We start from the raw sequence: 14,952 nt of genomic DNA, 5'->3' as shown, positions 1-14,952 counted from the left end.
TAGACTGTGTTTGATTTGCCAGTAAACTGTGCATCTGAAGTGCCAGTTAACTGTGTGTCTGATGTGCCAGTAGACTGTGTATCTGATGTGCCAGTAGACTGTGTCTCATGTGCCAGTAGACTTTGGTGTGTCATGTGCCAGTAGACTGTGTCTGATGTGCTAGTAGACTGTGCATCTGATGTGCGAGTTAACTGTGTCTGATGTGCCAGTAGACTGTGTCTGATGTGCCAGTAGACTGTCTGATGTGCTAGTAGACTGTGTGATGTCTAGACTGTGTGTCTGAGCCTAGAAGACTTTGTCTGATGTGCCAGTAGACTGTGTGTCTGATGTGCCTGTAGACTGTGTGTCTTGTGCATGTAGACTGTGTCTGATGTGCCTGTAGACTGTTTAAACTTGCGTAGATTGTGTCTCATGTGCCTGTAGACTGTTTCGCATGTAGACTGTGTCTGTGTGTCTGATGTGCCTATAGACTGTGTTCGGCATGTAGACCGCGTGTCTGTGTGTCTGAAGTGCCTGTAGACTGTGTTTCGGCATGTAGACTGTGTCTGAAGTGCCTGTAGACTGTGTTTCGGCATGTAGACTGTGTCTGATGTGCCTGTAGACTGTGTTTCGGCATGTAGACTGTGTCTGTGTGTCTGAAGTGCCTGTAGACTGTGTTTCGGCATGTAGACTGTGTCTGATGTGCCTGTAGACTGTGTTTGGCATGTAGACTGTGTCTGATGTGCCTGTAGACTGTTTCTGCTTGTAGATTGTGTCTCTACCTGTAGACTGTGTTTAGGCATGTAGACTGTGTCTGTGTGTCTGAAGTGCCTGTAGACTGTGTTTCGGCATGTAGACTGTGTCTGTGTGTCTGAAGTGCCTGTAGACTGTGTTTCGGCATGTAGACTGTGTCTGAAGTGCCTGTAGACTGTTTCGGCATGTAGACTGTGTCTGATGTGCCTGTAGACTGTTTGCATGTAGACTGTGTCTGGTGTATGTAGACTGTGTTTTGGCATGTAGACTGTGTCTGTGTGTCTGAAGTGCCTGTAGACTGTGTTTCGGCATGTAGACTGTGTCTGAAGTGCCTATAGACTGTGTTTCGGCATGTAGACTGTGTCTGAAGTGCCTGTAGACTGTGTTTGGCATGTAGACTGTGTCTGAAGTGCCTGTAGACTGTGTTTCGGCATGTAGACTGTGTCTGAAGTGCCTGTAGACTGTGTTTCGGCATGTAGACTGTGTCTGAAGTGCCTGTAGACTGTGTTTCGGCATGTAGACTGTGTCTGTGTGTTTCAGTACCTGACAGAGCTGCAGCGACTCAACCTGGGCTACAACTGCCTCTCGTCACTACCCACCTTCTCCATCACCTGCAAGGCCAAGCTCAGAACCCTTGTCATCAAGAATAACAATCTGGATAACATTACAGGTTGGTTTAACCTTAAAGTTGAAATAACAAATCTACTTCTAATAATTACTATAATAGTGAAATGCAAGGCTACCTATTTTCAAAATTGGAATGGATATGAGTAGACACAGTTCTTCTCTTGCAGTGCTGAATTTCCTGTTGTATTATTGAGATATATGATCATATGTATTGTCTGTACAGGCGTGGAGGAGTTGACTGCCCTCCAGGAGCTGGACGTGTCTGAGAACTGCATCGCCGACCATCAGTGCCTGCAAGCTCTCTCCAGCCTCCTCCTGATGTACAGGGTAAGGGCTTCCTGCTCTAGTACCATACATACTGCAGGGTAAGGGCTTCCTGCTCTAGTACCATACATACTGCAGGGTAAGGGCTTCCTGCTCTAGTACCATACATACTGCAGGGTAAGGGCTTCCTGCTCTAGTACCATACATACTGCAGGGTAAGGGCTTCCTGCTCTAGTACCATACATACTGCAGGGTAAGGGCTTCCTGCTCTAGTACCATACATACTGCAGGGTAAGGGCTTCCTGCTCTAGTACCATACATACTGCAGGGTAAGGGGCTTTCCTGCTCTAGTACCATACATACTGCAGGGTAAGGGCTTCCTGCTCTAGTACCATACATACTGCAGGGTAAGGGCTTCCTGCTCTAGTACCATACATACTGCAGGGTGGGGCTTCCTGCTCTAGTACCATACATACTGCAGGGTAAGGGCTTCCCTGCTCTAGTACCATACATACTGCAGGGGTAAGGGCTTCCTGCTCTAGTACCATACATACTGCAGGGTGGGGCTTCCTGCTCTAGTGCCATACATACTGCAGGGTAAGGGCTTCCTGCTCTAGTGCCATACATACTGCAGGGTAAGGGCTTCCTGCTCTAGTACCATACATACTGCAGGGTAAGGGCTTCCTGCTCTAGTACCATACATACTGCAGGGTAAGGGCTTCCTGCTCTAGTACCATACGTACTGCAGTTCTGCATGAACAGAGTTTCTGTAGGGTTAGGTATTGAGTTTACTTTCACTGGTCCAAAAATCTCATCTGCTTCAGAGTTGCTATCTACCTATAGGTTGAAGGTGTTGTTCACTAGGCACTGCGGGGCTTGATTTAAGCAATTAGAACTTGCTCTGGTACAAACTGAAACTGCAACATGCATCCACATATACATATGAACTTGCACCTACTGCATGTTGATATGTTGCTGTTAATACAACACACTTCAACTGGAAAACAGAATGATGAGGAACTGGCTTGGAGCAGTGGCTCTGATGACTGATTAAATGACTGTTACTGTTAATGTCATGAAATTGTATGAAGTGACATAAAATGTCATAACCAGTATTAATTTGTTATATTTTTCCTTATCCTGACTCATGCTCTTTTGCTTGTCTTCTTCTTCTTGCGAACATAGTGGAACACTTGTATCTCCCTAATTGAAGCTCCCTTCAATGTAAAATCACTAATTAATACTCACCAAGAGTTGCCTCCCTCTTCCCAAACTCTCTCCTTCTTCAGCCCAGTGAGCAGGAAGGCTCTTGTGTCTCCCTACACACTATATCCTTTGATTATTCTTAGGAGTTACCTCTTATAGTCTTCATGAGGCTGTCTACTCTCTGCAACAATTATGTATTGATATTTATTCTTAATTCTGCTGTTTATTCGGGGACCGCGTGATTGTTCAAAGCAAGCAGCTGATGAAAATCTGTACTGTTTGTAGATTACGCTGCTGTGATCTGCTCTAGCCTACACACCATGTCCTTTTCTTTATTGCTTAGTTAATAATTTGTCTAATTCTGCATTTAAATATTATCTTTCTATGAGACGCGCGATCAGAGGTGTAGCTAGCCATATCCTTCGGAACAATTGACATAAAATGTGTAATTGATAATTTATTCCTTATCCCTAATTCTTTTTGCTTGTCTCTTCTGTTTATTGGAACACTTGTATCTCCCTAATTGAAGCTCCCTTCAATGTAAATTAATTTACTCACCAGAGTTTCCCGTTGATGAAAATCTGCTTACTCCTTCTTGTAGATTGACGCTTTTTCTGCTGCTGATTATTCTGCATTTACCTCTTATGTCCCTATTGAGCTGTACTGCAACCATGTAATTCTGCGTTTTCACGGACGCCGATTGTTGCAGTTTCACGTTACTGTAATAATTTGTCTAATTCTGCATTTAATATTAGCTGTACTGCAAATATTATCTTTTGCGTCTTAATAATTTGTCTAATTCTGCATTTAACAAATATTATCTTTGCGCCTTGATAGCGCATCAGATAGGTCACGCATACAGTTTAGCCATGGCCAATACGCCGGAACCCCTCGCCAGTCAACTGCTGTCGGACGACCCACTCCCGTCTGGTGTTCCGCTAGAGTTACCCTCGAGCGGGGGCGCGATCCGCCATCTCCAAGAAGCGACCTGCATCCCCAGACATTCCGTCGTCGCAGCCAAAGACTAAGAGGGCTTCTACATCATCTCAACGCAGACTCCGTACCCCCAGGGCAGCGTCTACCTCCAAGGGGAAATCGACGAAGTCTACTAGAACCTTCTCAGCCGAGATTGTTCCCGCCACAGAACTGGGCCTGTAGATCTACGCCACAAGAAACGACCGGTGCCGGCAACAGTGACGTCAGCGCAGATCTACACGCAGCCTGATGTACCAAAGCCGATGTCTGACGATCTTCCTGAGGGTCCCGTCACTACCAACGCAGAGAGGGCACCAACTACATCTTCGCAGACTGTCCCAGACGACCTGGTTCTTCAGATCATGAAGATGATGGAAGACCGATACGGACTGGAGAGACAACCAGCCCAGAGCCTTAGCCTTCGTGAAGGCTCCAACCGAGACGTCACCCAAGAGGGACCTCCCGTCAACGAAGCGCCCGCTTCAAAGTCATCGCTGGGAAAGCCACCTGCGCGAAGGACGTCACAGCCCACCTCTGCGAAGGACCCAGATGTACAGCGTTCGCGAAGGCCTTCGCGAAGTACATCTAGATCGTCACCTACCTCGGACTCCGATGATCAACGCTCACGAAGAGGTTCGCGAAGGAAGATCCTTTCATCCCCGGACTCTGACTCGGACCCCCAGCCTTCGCGAAGGTCAAGTCGTCACTCCCCAGGACCGGACTCAGATGAAGCTTCGCGAAGGGCACCAGTTACAGGCTCCAAGTCATCTTTGTCTAGAAGGTCATCGAGGGATTCCCCAAGAGCTCCGCGAAGCTATCAACGTTCACCACGCAGATCTCCACGAAGGTCACCATATAGACGCAGCTCGTCAGGCCGTTCTCCACGACGATCTCCTCACCGTTCTCCACGCCGATCACCTCGTCGTTCACCTCGCCGATCTCCTCACAGGTCACCACGTCGATCTCCTCGCAGGTCACCACACCGTTCGCCTCACAAGTCTTCACGGAAGTCACCAGACAGGTCTCCGTTGACGTCACCTTGCACAGCTGTAGAAGTATACAGGTCTCCACCTCAGTCACCATCGGAAGAGCATCAACCTCTTATCAGCGATCCCGTTACAGAAGACGATGGAGGCATCATTTTCTCTGTCGCAGAAATACGCTATTGGATGGTTAACAACCTGGACCTATCTTCACCTTCCAAGAACGGTAATCCGGCCCACACTTACCTCATGAGGGAGGACGATGCAGATACCATCACCCTACCTCCGATCGACCTGATAGCAGCGGTCCCCCAGAATCTGGACACAGCCTTCCATAAAGCCACTAAAGCCCAGGCGCTGCACTTACCACAGTTCAACGCCAAAAAGTTCTCAACCCATAATATGGACCCTTTTTTCAAGGCACAAGAAATCGACGATAACTTCAAAGTAATCAACGATGCAAAGAATAAGACCTACAAGATAGACGACCGCAAGCTGGTTCAGATCGAAACCATGACAAGGAGGATGTTCTTCGGCCTTAACAGATCAAGAACGATTAATGAGACTCTCATCACCAGATTTTGAGATTCTACATCTGAGGATGACAGAATGATATACTCGGCCCTCCTTATGCAGAAGAAGGACCAGCAGTTTCTAACGGATCATCTTACATCAGTCTCTGCAGCGCTAACTCTGGCTCGTCGTCAAGGTCTCCTCGCTTCCTGTAGTTTACATTCCCACTCTACACAGCCCCGTGGTCTACGCCATCTATCTTCGATGGAGGTATAGATAAAGTCTCTAAAGAAGTCACCAAGGATTCAAGGGAAGTCCTTATGATAAAGTCGATGGACACGCTAGCTAGCGTCATCAGGCAGACATCTCAGAGATATTCAGGAAGATCAATGTTTACTGGCTTACAGAAAGCAAGGGATAGGAAGATGGTCAGTTCAAGAGGAAAAGATTCTTTTCGTCGCCCATATGGCAACTACAGAGGAGGATCTGGAAGAGGCAGGGCACCCAGAGGTTCCCGCAACTATAAGCGATGAAGAGCGGGTTCGGAGCGTCTGGGTCTTCCACCCCAGCCGTTCCAGTACAACCATCACAAGTGGGTGGACGCCTTCAACTGCACTGGGAGAAATGGGAAATTCTACAAGACCCATATGTCTCCAACATACTTCAACACACGGTTTATCGAATCCAACTACAGGCCATGCCTCGGCTTACAGTCAACCCTCACAAGTTCGACTTCCAGAGCAACAACTACCAAAGTTAAGAGAGGCTGTTACATCTCTCCTAACCAAGCAGGCCATAGAAGTACTGGATCAAGTAAACATCGAACCAGGCTTTCTACTCCCCAGTTTTCCTAGTGCCAAGAAAAACTCCAAGGAAAAGTTCAGACTCATTTACAACATGAGCACGTTCAACAGAGATTATCTACGCAAACCGCCAACTTTTCGCATGATACATCTACCTCAACTACGGCACCTAATCCTCATCCCATGGACTACATGGCCAGTATAGGGCCCGTAAAGGCGGGTCCGCTGACGCCAGCGAGAGATTCACGTTGTTTGGTACTTCCGGTGACAAACAAGCGCTTTTTCGGCAATGGCGATAACACTGTTACATGGGGTATGCCGTGGATAATCATACTCGACACTGGCTGTGCGAATCAGAAACCTATGCCATGTAATAGACTATGGACTGCTAAAGCACTAAGGCAATGTTGCATGAATAGTACGTGGATATTTGCCAAACAGATGCAGAGTTGTCTGGCGTGGAGTCTTCAGGCTGGCCCATTCATTAGTCTAGGTGAAGTTTGTTACATGGATTTCTTTGTTTTCATTTAAAGGCTGGTATTGTTTAAGCATAGCACCGCTGACAGTAAGGGGTGGAGTTGACATGTGTGCAGATTGGGAATCGTTTGATTGCATTTGATATCTTACAGTGGGATTTTTATTGTCCCCCGGAGAGGGACCTAATAAAATATGACGAGGCATGTATCGGTATAATGCATGTGTACCAAAAACTGTGTTAATAAATAAAAAAGTATCTTGCAGTTGGAATTATCAGAAGATAGCAATGTGCACGTAATGAAAATCCAGGTGTAATTCTAAAAAATAAAATGTAATGAATTAAATAATAATTAATTTAATAGTGGTGAAGCAACAATGATGATTATATCCACACTTTGATTGATACCAATAGCTCTGAATAGGTGTCTCTCACAAATGTATTCTGTAATATGAGGCTTGATTAATATATTATTACGAAAGCCCCATTTAGCATTTTGGTTATGGTGCAGCATGTTCAGTTAAACATAACATCCACATGCTTAATTTATCAATAATATCTTGATGTCAACATTGTAAGGAACTGTTTTAGTGTTTACATTTTATTAAGTATATCATACTTGGTCTAACGTGTGTTATGTATTTTTTTCAGTTGGAACAGATGCACATCTTTAAGAGGAGAAAGAAGGAGGAATAGATTTCTTTATCACCACAATTACCATTGACATCAAGAGCAACACAAACTGGAAACAGATCTTCAGATTTCTTTTAACATCTGGTGGTCAAGTATACATTGCAATGAAGAAACAACAAGTCATTGAAATGTTGTATGTACAGTTATAAAACATATTAAAGCCCTCACGCATCATCCTTTGGAAACTTGCTGGAACAGGGGAAATGCTTGTAACCAGCAAGGTGTTTTGGAAAGAATCTTGTGACATCTTGGGACTCTCAGATAATTCAGTGAGAATTTAGATGAGTGACCATGAAAGAACATTTGTATTCCAGATGATACTGTTACAGTATTTTTTCAGGTTTAGCATCTGGGAAATGCAAAAGAATGTTTGATATGTTATGAGTAATAATGTCTTTTGGAATAAACTTGCAGAATAGTTCTAAAACTTGTTTGTGTTTTTTTAAGTGTGGATAAAGCAAGCACAAATTTAATGGTTTGGAAGATTTCTGCTTTTAGCCATGATATTGATTTGACAGTAAATATACAGCGATGGATGTAGGAGATTAGATTTTCAGTGTATATAAAGGTTTCCAAGTGAGAGAGTTGGGTTTTACACTACTTTTAGCAATATTCCAGCAACATAATGCTTGGGAGAGCAGCAATGGGCTACACACTTTGCACATGTGGGGAATCAAACCGGGCCTTCAGTGTGGACGAAGTGTCAACAGTTTAACCACTAGGTTACCCTACTACTCCAGTTTCCATGAAAAAACATGCTTTCAAATGAAAAGTTAAACTTAATCAATGGCATAGGCATGTGATTCTACATGACATGGAATTTTGTTGAAATATGAAATTCTTTGTTTTATTTGCTGTAAGATTACAACACTGGTTCATAGCACAATAACCAGTACACATTATTCTTTTCCATTATTTTTAAAACATATTGGTCTCACTATATAGTGGAAAATATGGAATGCCAGTTACCAACCTTGGCCTCATTGGCAGAATATTTGGAATATGTAAGTTACTAAATATGGGTGAAAAACACTATATTACATGACAAGTAGTCATACTCATGCTGCTATCAGCCAGTGTCTGCAGAATCTACAGTCATGACATAGTATATATGCACATTTAGTTTCCCCATGTATTGATCAGTATATTTTACAATACAGGAAATGTCTTTGAGTGATTACTCCAAATTTTGAGTGTATTTGGTCTTGCATTTTTGCCAATTGTGACTTGAAGGTGCTGTGTGCTGCTTCATATTTTGCTTACAGCATAGCAGAACCTCACCCCTGCATAACCAAGAACTAAGTAACACTCATGTACTGTAGATCATAGTACATAGTTCACTCACTCCAAGACATCTAGTGCAAAGTGTAATAAATATTGTCCAACAACCAGTTTTTATATATCACCTCTAAAATAATGTTTACATAATTTGATAAATAATTGTTTCATGATGAATATTCATATGCCTGAGGGTTTTCACATTTTTCTTTTGAATATCTGACAGTAGTAACCGAAATAATTGTAACCATGCCATCAAGGTTATTTTGTCGAGCTGTTGATTGATTTGTGACACTATGACTTCTTGTGTAAATCAAACGCGTCACCATAAATGGGAAAGTTCATATATTTATAAAAAAAAATTATAATGTTACAAGAACTGCTATTTATACCAGGCATTGGGAAAGACAGTGGCCATTTTGAACATTAGAATAAAAAAATGCCCCATTAAAATTTTGAAGTTTACTATTGATACAAGGGCAGTGGCCCATTCTAAAAATTCAGAAAATGGCTAATAATCCTGAAAATGAAGGTCTCCATCCCAATCCCTGTATTCAATATATCATTATCAGTATATTTACATCATGGCAAGAATCAATTTGACACATGCAGATCCCTGTCATCTATCCAAAGTAAAATTTATAATGCATTTTCTTTCACATTTGCAAAACAACAAACAATTTATTTCATGTATCTTTGGGTCATTCTGTCACCTGAACTGGCATAAAGTCATCCCTTGGACTTGGAAAGAGTAAAATTATTAAGCCTACCAACTAGTTTACAAAGTATTTATATTAGTACCTCAAGTATTTATACACATGCATTTTACATTGCATAAAGCCAATTAATAAGCTATTGAATATTTTGTAACTATTCCAAATTAAAACTATTTTGTACATATCAATATTGATATTTGTTAGAAACTATTTCCTAACAAATATAAATATATTGAATAATACAAAATAATATCTTATTTGAATTAATAACAAAATAGTGCTGAAGCAAGAACAAATGTATTTAGAAAATAAATAACAAATTAAACAAACAAAAATATTCTAATTTGGAATTACATACTTTTAATTGAAAAGGGTAAATGACAGAGTCAATGTGGCCAAATATGAATAGAACATCAACTTGATAAAGTTGGTAACACATGGCTGTTTTATGAATTGCAGTATATTAATTAATAGTTTTATTAAATTCAATATAAATACATATTACTCAAATGCATTTTCGTTAACCATGTCATTGATTCCCGAAATATGTTTTGCGACAGAACACTGTCCGGCGATACTACGAAAAGAAACGTTTAGCGATAGAACTGCACTGGTTGTCAAAAATATATTATAGCTAAAGAAAGGTACTCATATGGTTTTGAATTGACTCATGCGTTGTGGGTTGTCTATAAGGAACCGATAATCCTTGAAGGAATAATAATTTTTCGATCTTATCGTCCCCAAATGATCCAATTATTACGATTGTCACCAGCTGTGACAGCCAAGCATGGTAGTACACTTGGTCCGGTCTAGTAAGGTCATATTAGGCGGTCGAGCAATTTGGCACCACAACTGGTTCTTAGCGTATTAAGCTTGTCACCGAAATCTAGTGGAAGTAAGCGCCAGCGAGACTTACGGGCCCTATAGATCTGCAGGATGCTTATCTACATATCCCGAGACATCCCGAATCCAGGAAATACCTACCGTTTACACTAGACGGGCTGCATTATCAATGGAGAGTACTCCCATTTGGAATATCATCGGCCCCCTGGTTATTCACAAGAGTAACGAAACCTATCGTCACCTACCTACATCGTCTAGGGCTACGCAGTGCGTTCTACCTGGACGACGGGATTCAAGTAGATAAAGATCCACAGCGTCTCAAACTACAGTTAAACTTCATCATCAAGCTACTAACACAGTAAATCTACTCAAGTCGGCCGTAGAACCTACGCAAGATCTGCAATTTCTAGGCATTCGATTTATCACGACACTGAACCGTATCGTCGTACCAGAGGACCGATGGCTCAGGATCCAACAGACCATTCCACAAGCCTTACTCTCTCCGCTACCACTACGACAATGGTAGAGTCTGTTGGGTCTCCTCACGTCAGCCCAAGACATGACAGTCAGAGGCAGACTACAGTTACGTCCGTTACAGGTCCTCATCAACGCTCATCTCGACGACCTACAACCATTCAGTCTACCCGAAACACATCAGACCTCATCTACTATGGTGGACCAGGAGGTCAAAAATGTCTGTGAAGGCATCTATTTAACAGAGCCGAATTCAAAACCCATCTCTATGTAGGAGCGTACGCTCCAAGGTTTGGGAGCTCATCTAGCCAACGGACGGCATCAGGGTTATGGAACTAGCAGAGAGCAAGCTGCATAAACATGCTAGAAATGAAAGCAGTAATCAACGCCCTACTACATTGGAGGACCATTCTACAGAATGCGCATCTGATGATTCACACCCGACAACTCAACAGTGGCGTTTTTATGTAAACAAACAAGGCTCAACGAGATCATTGAACCTATTGACTCTATGCTTTCAACTGTTCGATCTAATTGGCGATCTCAACATACATGTCAGAGCATGCCACATTCGGGAGCCAAGAATGTTCTAGCAGACGCACTCTCTGGCCACATCTACCTTCACCGACAGAATGGATGCTCCATACAGAAATCTTTGCACAGATTATCAAAGGAAATAGGAGCTCCACTAGTAGACCTATTACGCCACTTTCGCTTCAACAATCAGCTAACAACATTTGTATCACCAGTCCCGGATCCACAAGCGTGGGCAGCGGGACGCTAAAGCATATCCTGGGAAGGCCTCAGCGGCGTGCAGCGTTTCCGCCAGCCAGCTAATTCCACAAGTGTTACAGAAAATCAGACAAACGCAGAGCCTCCAACTGATTTTGGTGGCCCTACTGGCCAGCGAGCGTGGTTTCCCATTCTAATTCAAGAAATCGGACAACCAACACTAGAGCTACCAAAGCACTCGAATCTACTATACATCCTCACACCAAACAATGCAGCACAGAAACACAGAAGCATTCCAACTTCGCGTATGGACTGTATTAAAGTGTGTCTAAACAAGAGAGGTTATTCAGCCAGGCGGCGAAAGCAGTCCGCGCTTGCTTTACGCCAATTCTACACGCAACTTGTATGGCGACAAGTGGCACAGTTTTTTTGAAACATACGGCTGCAAAAAGGGATTTACAGCGAGAAATGCTACACATCCACAAGTGGCTGACTATCTGTGTTACCTAAGACAAAATAAACATTTAAAAGGCTCGACATTGTCAACATATCTCGCAGCTTTAAGTTCTGTGATAACTATGAGAATGGGTGTCAAGCTAACGAAGACGCCAGAGTTACTGGCCTTACTACGTTCATTCCGATTGGAGGATCAGAAACAGAGATTTGGCTCCAGCATGGGATCTAAAATATAGTGCTCAAACACCTCACAAGTGAGGCCTATGAACCACTGGAATCAACAACCTTTGAATTTCTGTCACAAAAACATTGTTCCTGTTATCCCTAGCAACGCAGCCAGGATGTCAGAAATTCACGACTAGATTATGAGAGAATCACGTTTTGAGGACAATCAAAACATAGTGCATATGGGACTGCGATGGGATTTTTATCGCCAAGAATCAATTGCCAGGTCAACCAGACAGATTATTCCATGTTCCTGCACTCTCCTCAATTCTCGGACCTCAAGATACGCTTGACCTATCTCTATGTCCAGTCAGAGCACTCAAAATCTATCTACAACAATCCAAAGCGAAGCGACGACAAAGCATAGCGGTTATTCATCCTTCTATCGACAGCGACTCAGACCGAAGTCTCTCGTACCACCATATCGATATGGATCAGAACTGTCATACTGCCGTGCCTACAAGGCTGCAGGACTCGACCCTCCAAGAGCATCTAATCCCCATGAAATCAGAGCACTGGCTTCCACACTTTCGCTCTACACGGAAATTGCTTTCGTTGAATACCATTATGGAGGGCTGCTTTTGGAAATCCCACATGGTGTTTGCTAACCACTATCTGAGAGATATCTCCACCGAGGACGTCTCAGGTATTCACCATTTCGGTCCCATGGTCCTCGCACAGCAGTTGACAGTCCCTCGTAGACGATGAGACATAGTCTCACGAGATTATTATGTATATATCATACCAGTATCATCTAGCTTATAACTCTACGGAGTTTTGGGCTAATTATATACATATCTTAAGTCTACATTAGTCTTAAGCCCAGTACTGATGTTTATGTACATTGGGTCGCTTCTCCACTTTGGAGTCGCTTTTTATACTATTATTACTATTATCATAGTATCTAATTAAAGTTGCGAGCAACATTGAGGGCTCCTTGGATTGGATAATTTCTAGCCATTTGGTACCTGTCATGCAGATGTTGAAAGCAGTAAAGGCTATAGCTGATATGGATCATATCACTGTCAGTAATGAGAAATACTTCAGTAGTAAACCTTGAATTCTTATGTTTTTAGGGTTAGAAACAAAGGATTGTGTTGTATGGTATTGGTAATTGCACTTATGGCTTTGGAAACAGCTGTTGGCTTGATTAGAGATTCGAAGGAAAAAGAATAATGCACGTTCAATTGCTAATAATTTATTTCTTTTTACTGAAAATGTGGTTGTTTATGGTGTTTATTTTCGGGTGAGTGTAGATACAATTTCCATTTAAATATCAACAACAGCCAAGTTGAAATGGGACACAAAGCGCCCGTACTCTGTATTTGTGTAGCATGTACCAATATCCACAACACTGTTTCTCTCACGCTGAGCTTAGTTGACACATGTCATCGGTTCCCAATAAAGGTCACATATGAAGTTTTAAAATCCATGCAAACTCCACAAGACAGAATTGATTGGCAAAAGCGCATTACTCTTCGGGAATTGCAAAGCCGGCGAGTGATTGGTGTGGAAATATTTTACTAGAGCTTCCTTCAGCTAGACCAGAGTTACCCCCCTTAGACCACAGCTACAACTTTTACTATGACCAGGAACGCTCATTCATTGACAGTCTTTAAAAGCTGCCTAAACACATACCCCTTACAAAGACTGAATTTCAATGAAGATATAACACCTCTACTGCACTGTATTTTAATTTTGTGTAACGCTCTGGGTTTTGGCACATAACACCTGTGCCATTCGATTGGACGAAAAGAATCACATGTTTATGCTCTCATCATGAACAGAAAATGATCAGCAAACGTTTGAGATACATACTGCAAAGTTTCATTGTGCTCTCTAGAGAACCAATAAAGATAGCAACTATACACTGAGGAAAATAGAATTTCACTTGTCCGTCTGTTGTCTTTGAAAATACACTTAGACATACTATTTGTTACTTCAGTTTAGCTTGTGTTTAACCCGCTCACGCTGGACAGCTCTCGTCATTGTCAATTGAAATTGACATCGTCTCCCATATCTGCACGTGGACCACGCTTTGCAGTGGTAGTCTCTTTATAGGAGATATTGTCCTTGCGCTTTCCTTCAGACTGTCGCATGCTTTGCACGGGTAATCTGCCTTGCTGTAAATGTCGATGAAACTTATGACACATTCGGCAATGTATCCCTGGGCCGTCGGTGATAAAAAGAAGTCCCTATTTTATTAAATCTGTCCAAACTTTGGGGTTTTGAGTGTAAGTATCATTTATGATGACTGGTACGATGTTAATACTCTGTTTTAGTGATTTCTGGAGTGGTGTGCCTCGAGTTTTCGGTCAGTTTGCTTGGCACTCTTTTTCTTTCATTTGGGGCTCGTCTCAAACAGTATTTTTCCTTTTACCTCCCATACGTTGTATTCACCACACGGATAATGTTGAGCACGCCGTAGCGCTTGCAGTGGACTTTGACATGCACCAAAGAACAGAAAATGTTCAGCACATGAAGTTACTGCATGCTGCCAGATTCTAGCGTGCGTAGGTGAAATAGTAATGACGCTGTGATTGTTTTGTAAATCCATGTGTGTAAGATTCAATCCAATATGGCAATAAACGACGCCGTTTTGATAAGCATCTAAGAACACAAAATGTTAAACATTATGTACGCTTATGCATTGTACCAATTTTCATGTCTTTTATGTGCAGAATCGAAGACAGCTAAGCTGTTTCTAGAGTAGTGTCACCAGAATTGGCGAAATCAATATGGCCGCCAAACGATTCACATTTTGACATGCACCAAAAACAAAACTGTTCAGCGCATCAAGTTATTGCATGCTGCCAGATTCTAGCTGCATAGTTGAAATAGTAATGACGCTGCGATTCTTTAAAGATACAGTTTAGTAAAAAATAAACAACAAAACCAAAAATCTAGATATCCGTAACTAACCTAGATATCATAGCGTAGCTCGAGGATGTTCATAT

The 14,952-nt window shown here is 42.5% G+C and overlaps 1 protein-coding gene across 1 annotated transcript in view; it reads left to right on the top strand.

The window, feature by feature from the left end:
• LOC124283324 (serine/threonine-protein kinase 11-interacting protein-like) overlaps positions 1-14,952 on the top strand; it is a 40,607-nt gene that overhangs the window by 9,550 nt on the left and 16,105 nt on the right. The window contains 2 exon segments of the mRNA XM_046719359.1: positions 1,273-1,402; positions 1,583-1,686. Coding sequence (XP_046575315.1) covers positions 1,273-1,402; positions 1,583-1,686 — 234 coding nt within the window.

Source organism: Haliotis rubra, unplaced genomic scaffold, assembly GCF_003918875.1.
Source record: "Haliotis rubra isolate DU_JTF1 unplaced genomic scaffold, ASM391887v1 Scf313, whole genome shotgun sequence".
Taxonomy (NCBI): Eukaryota; Metazoa; Mollusca; class Gastropoda; order Lepetellida; family Haliotidae; genus Haliotis; species Haliotis rubra.
This window is presented reverse-complemented; position numbering and strand designations above follow the sequence as displayed.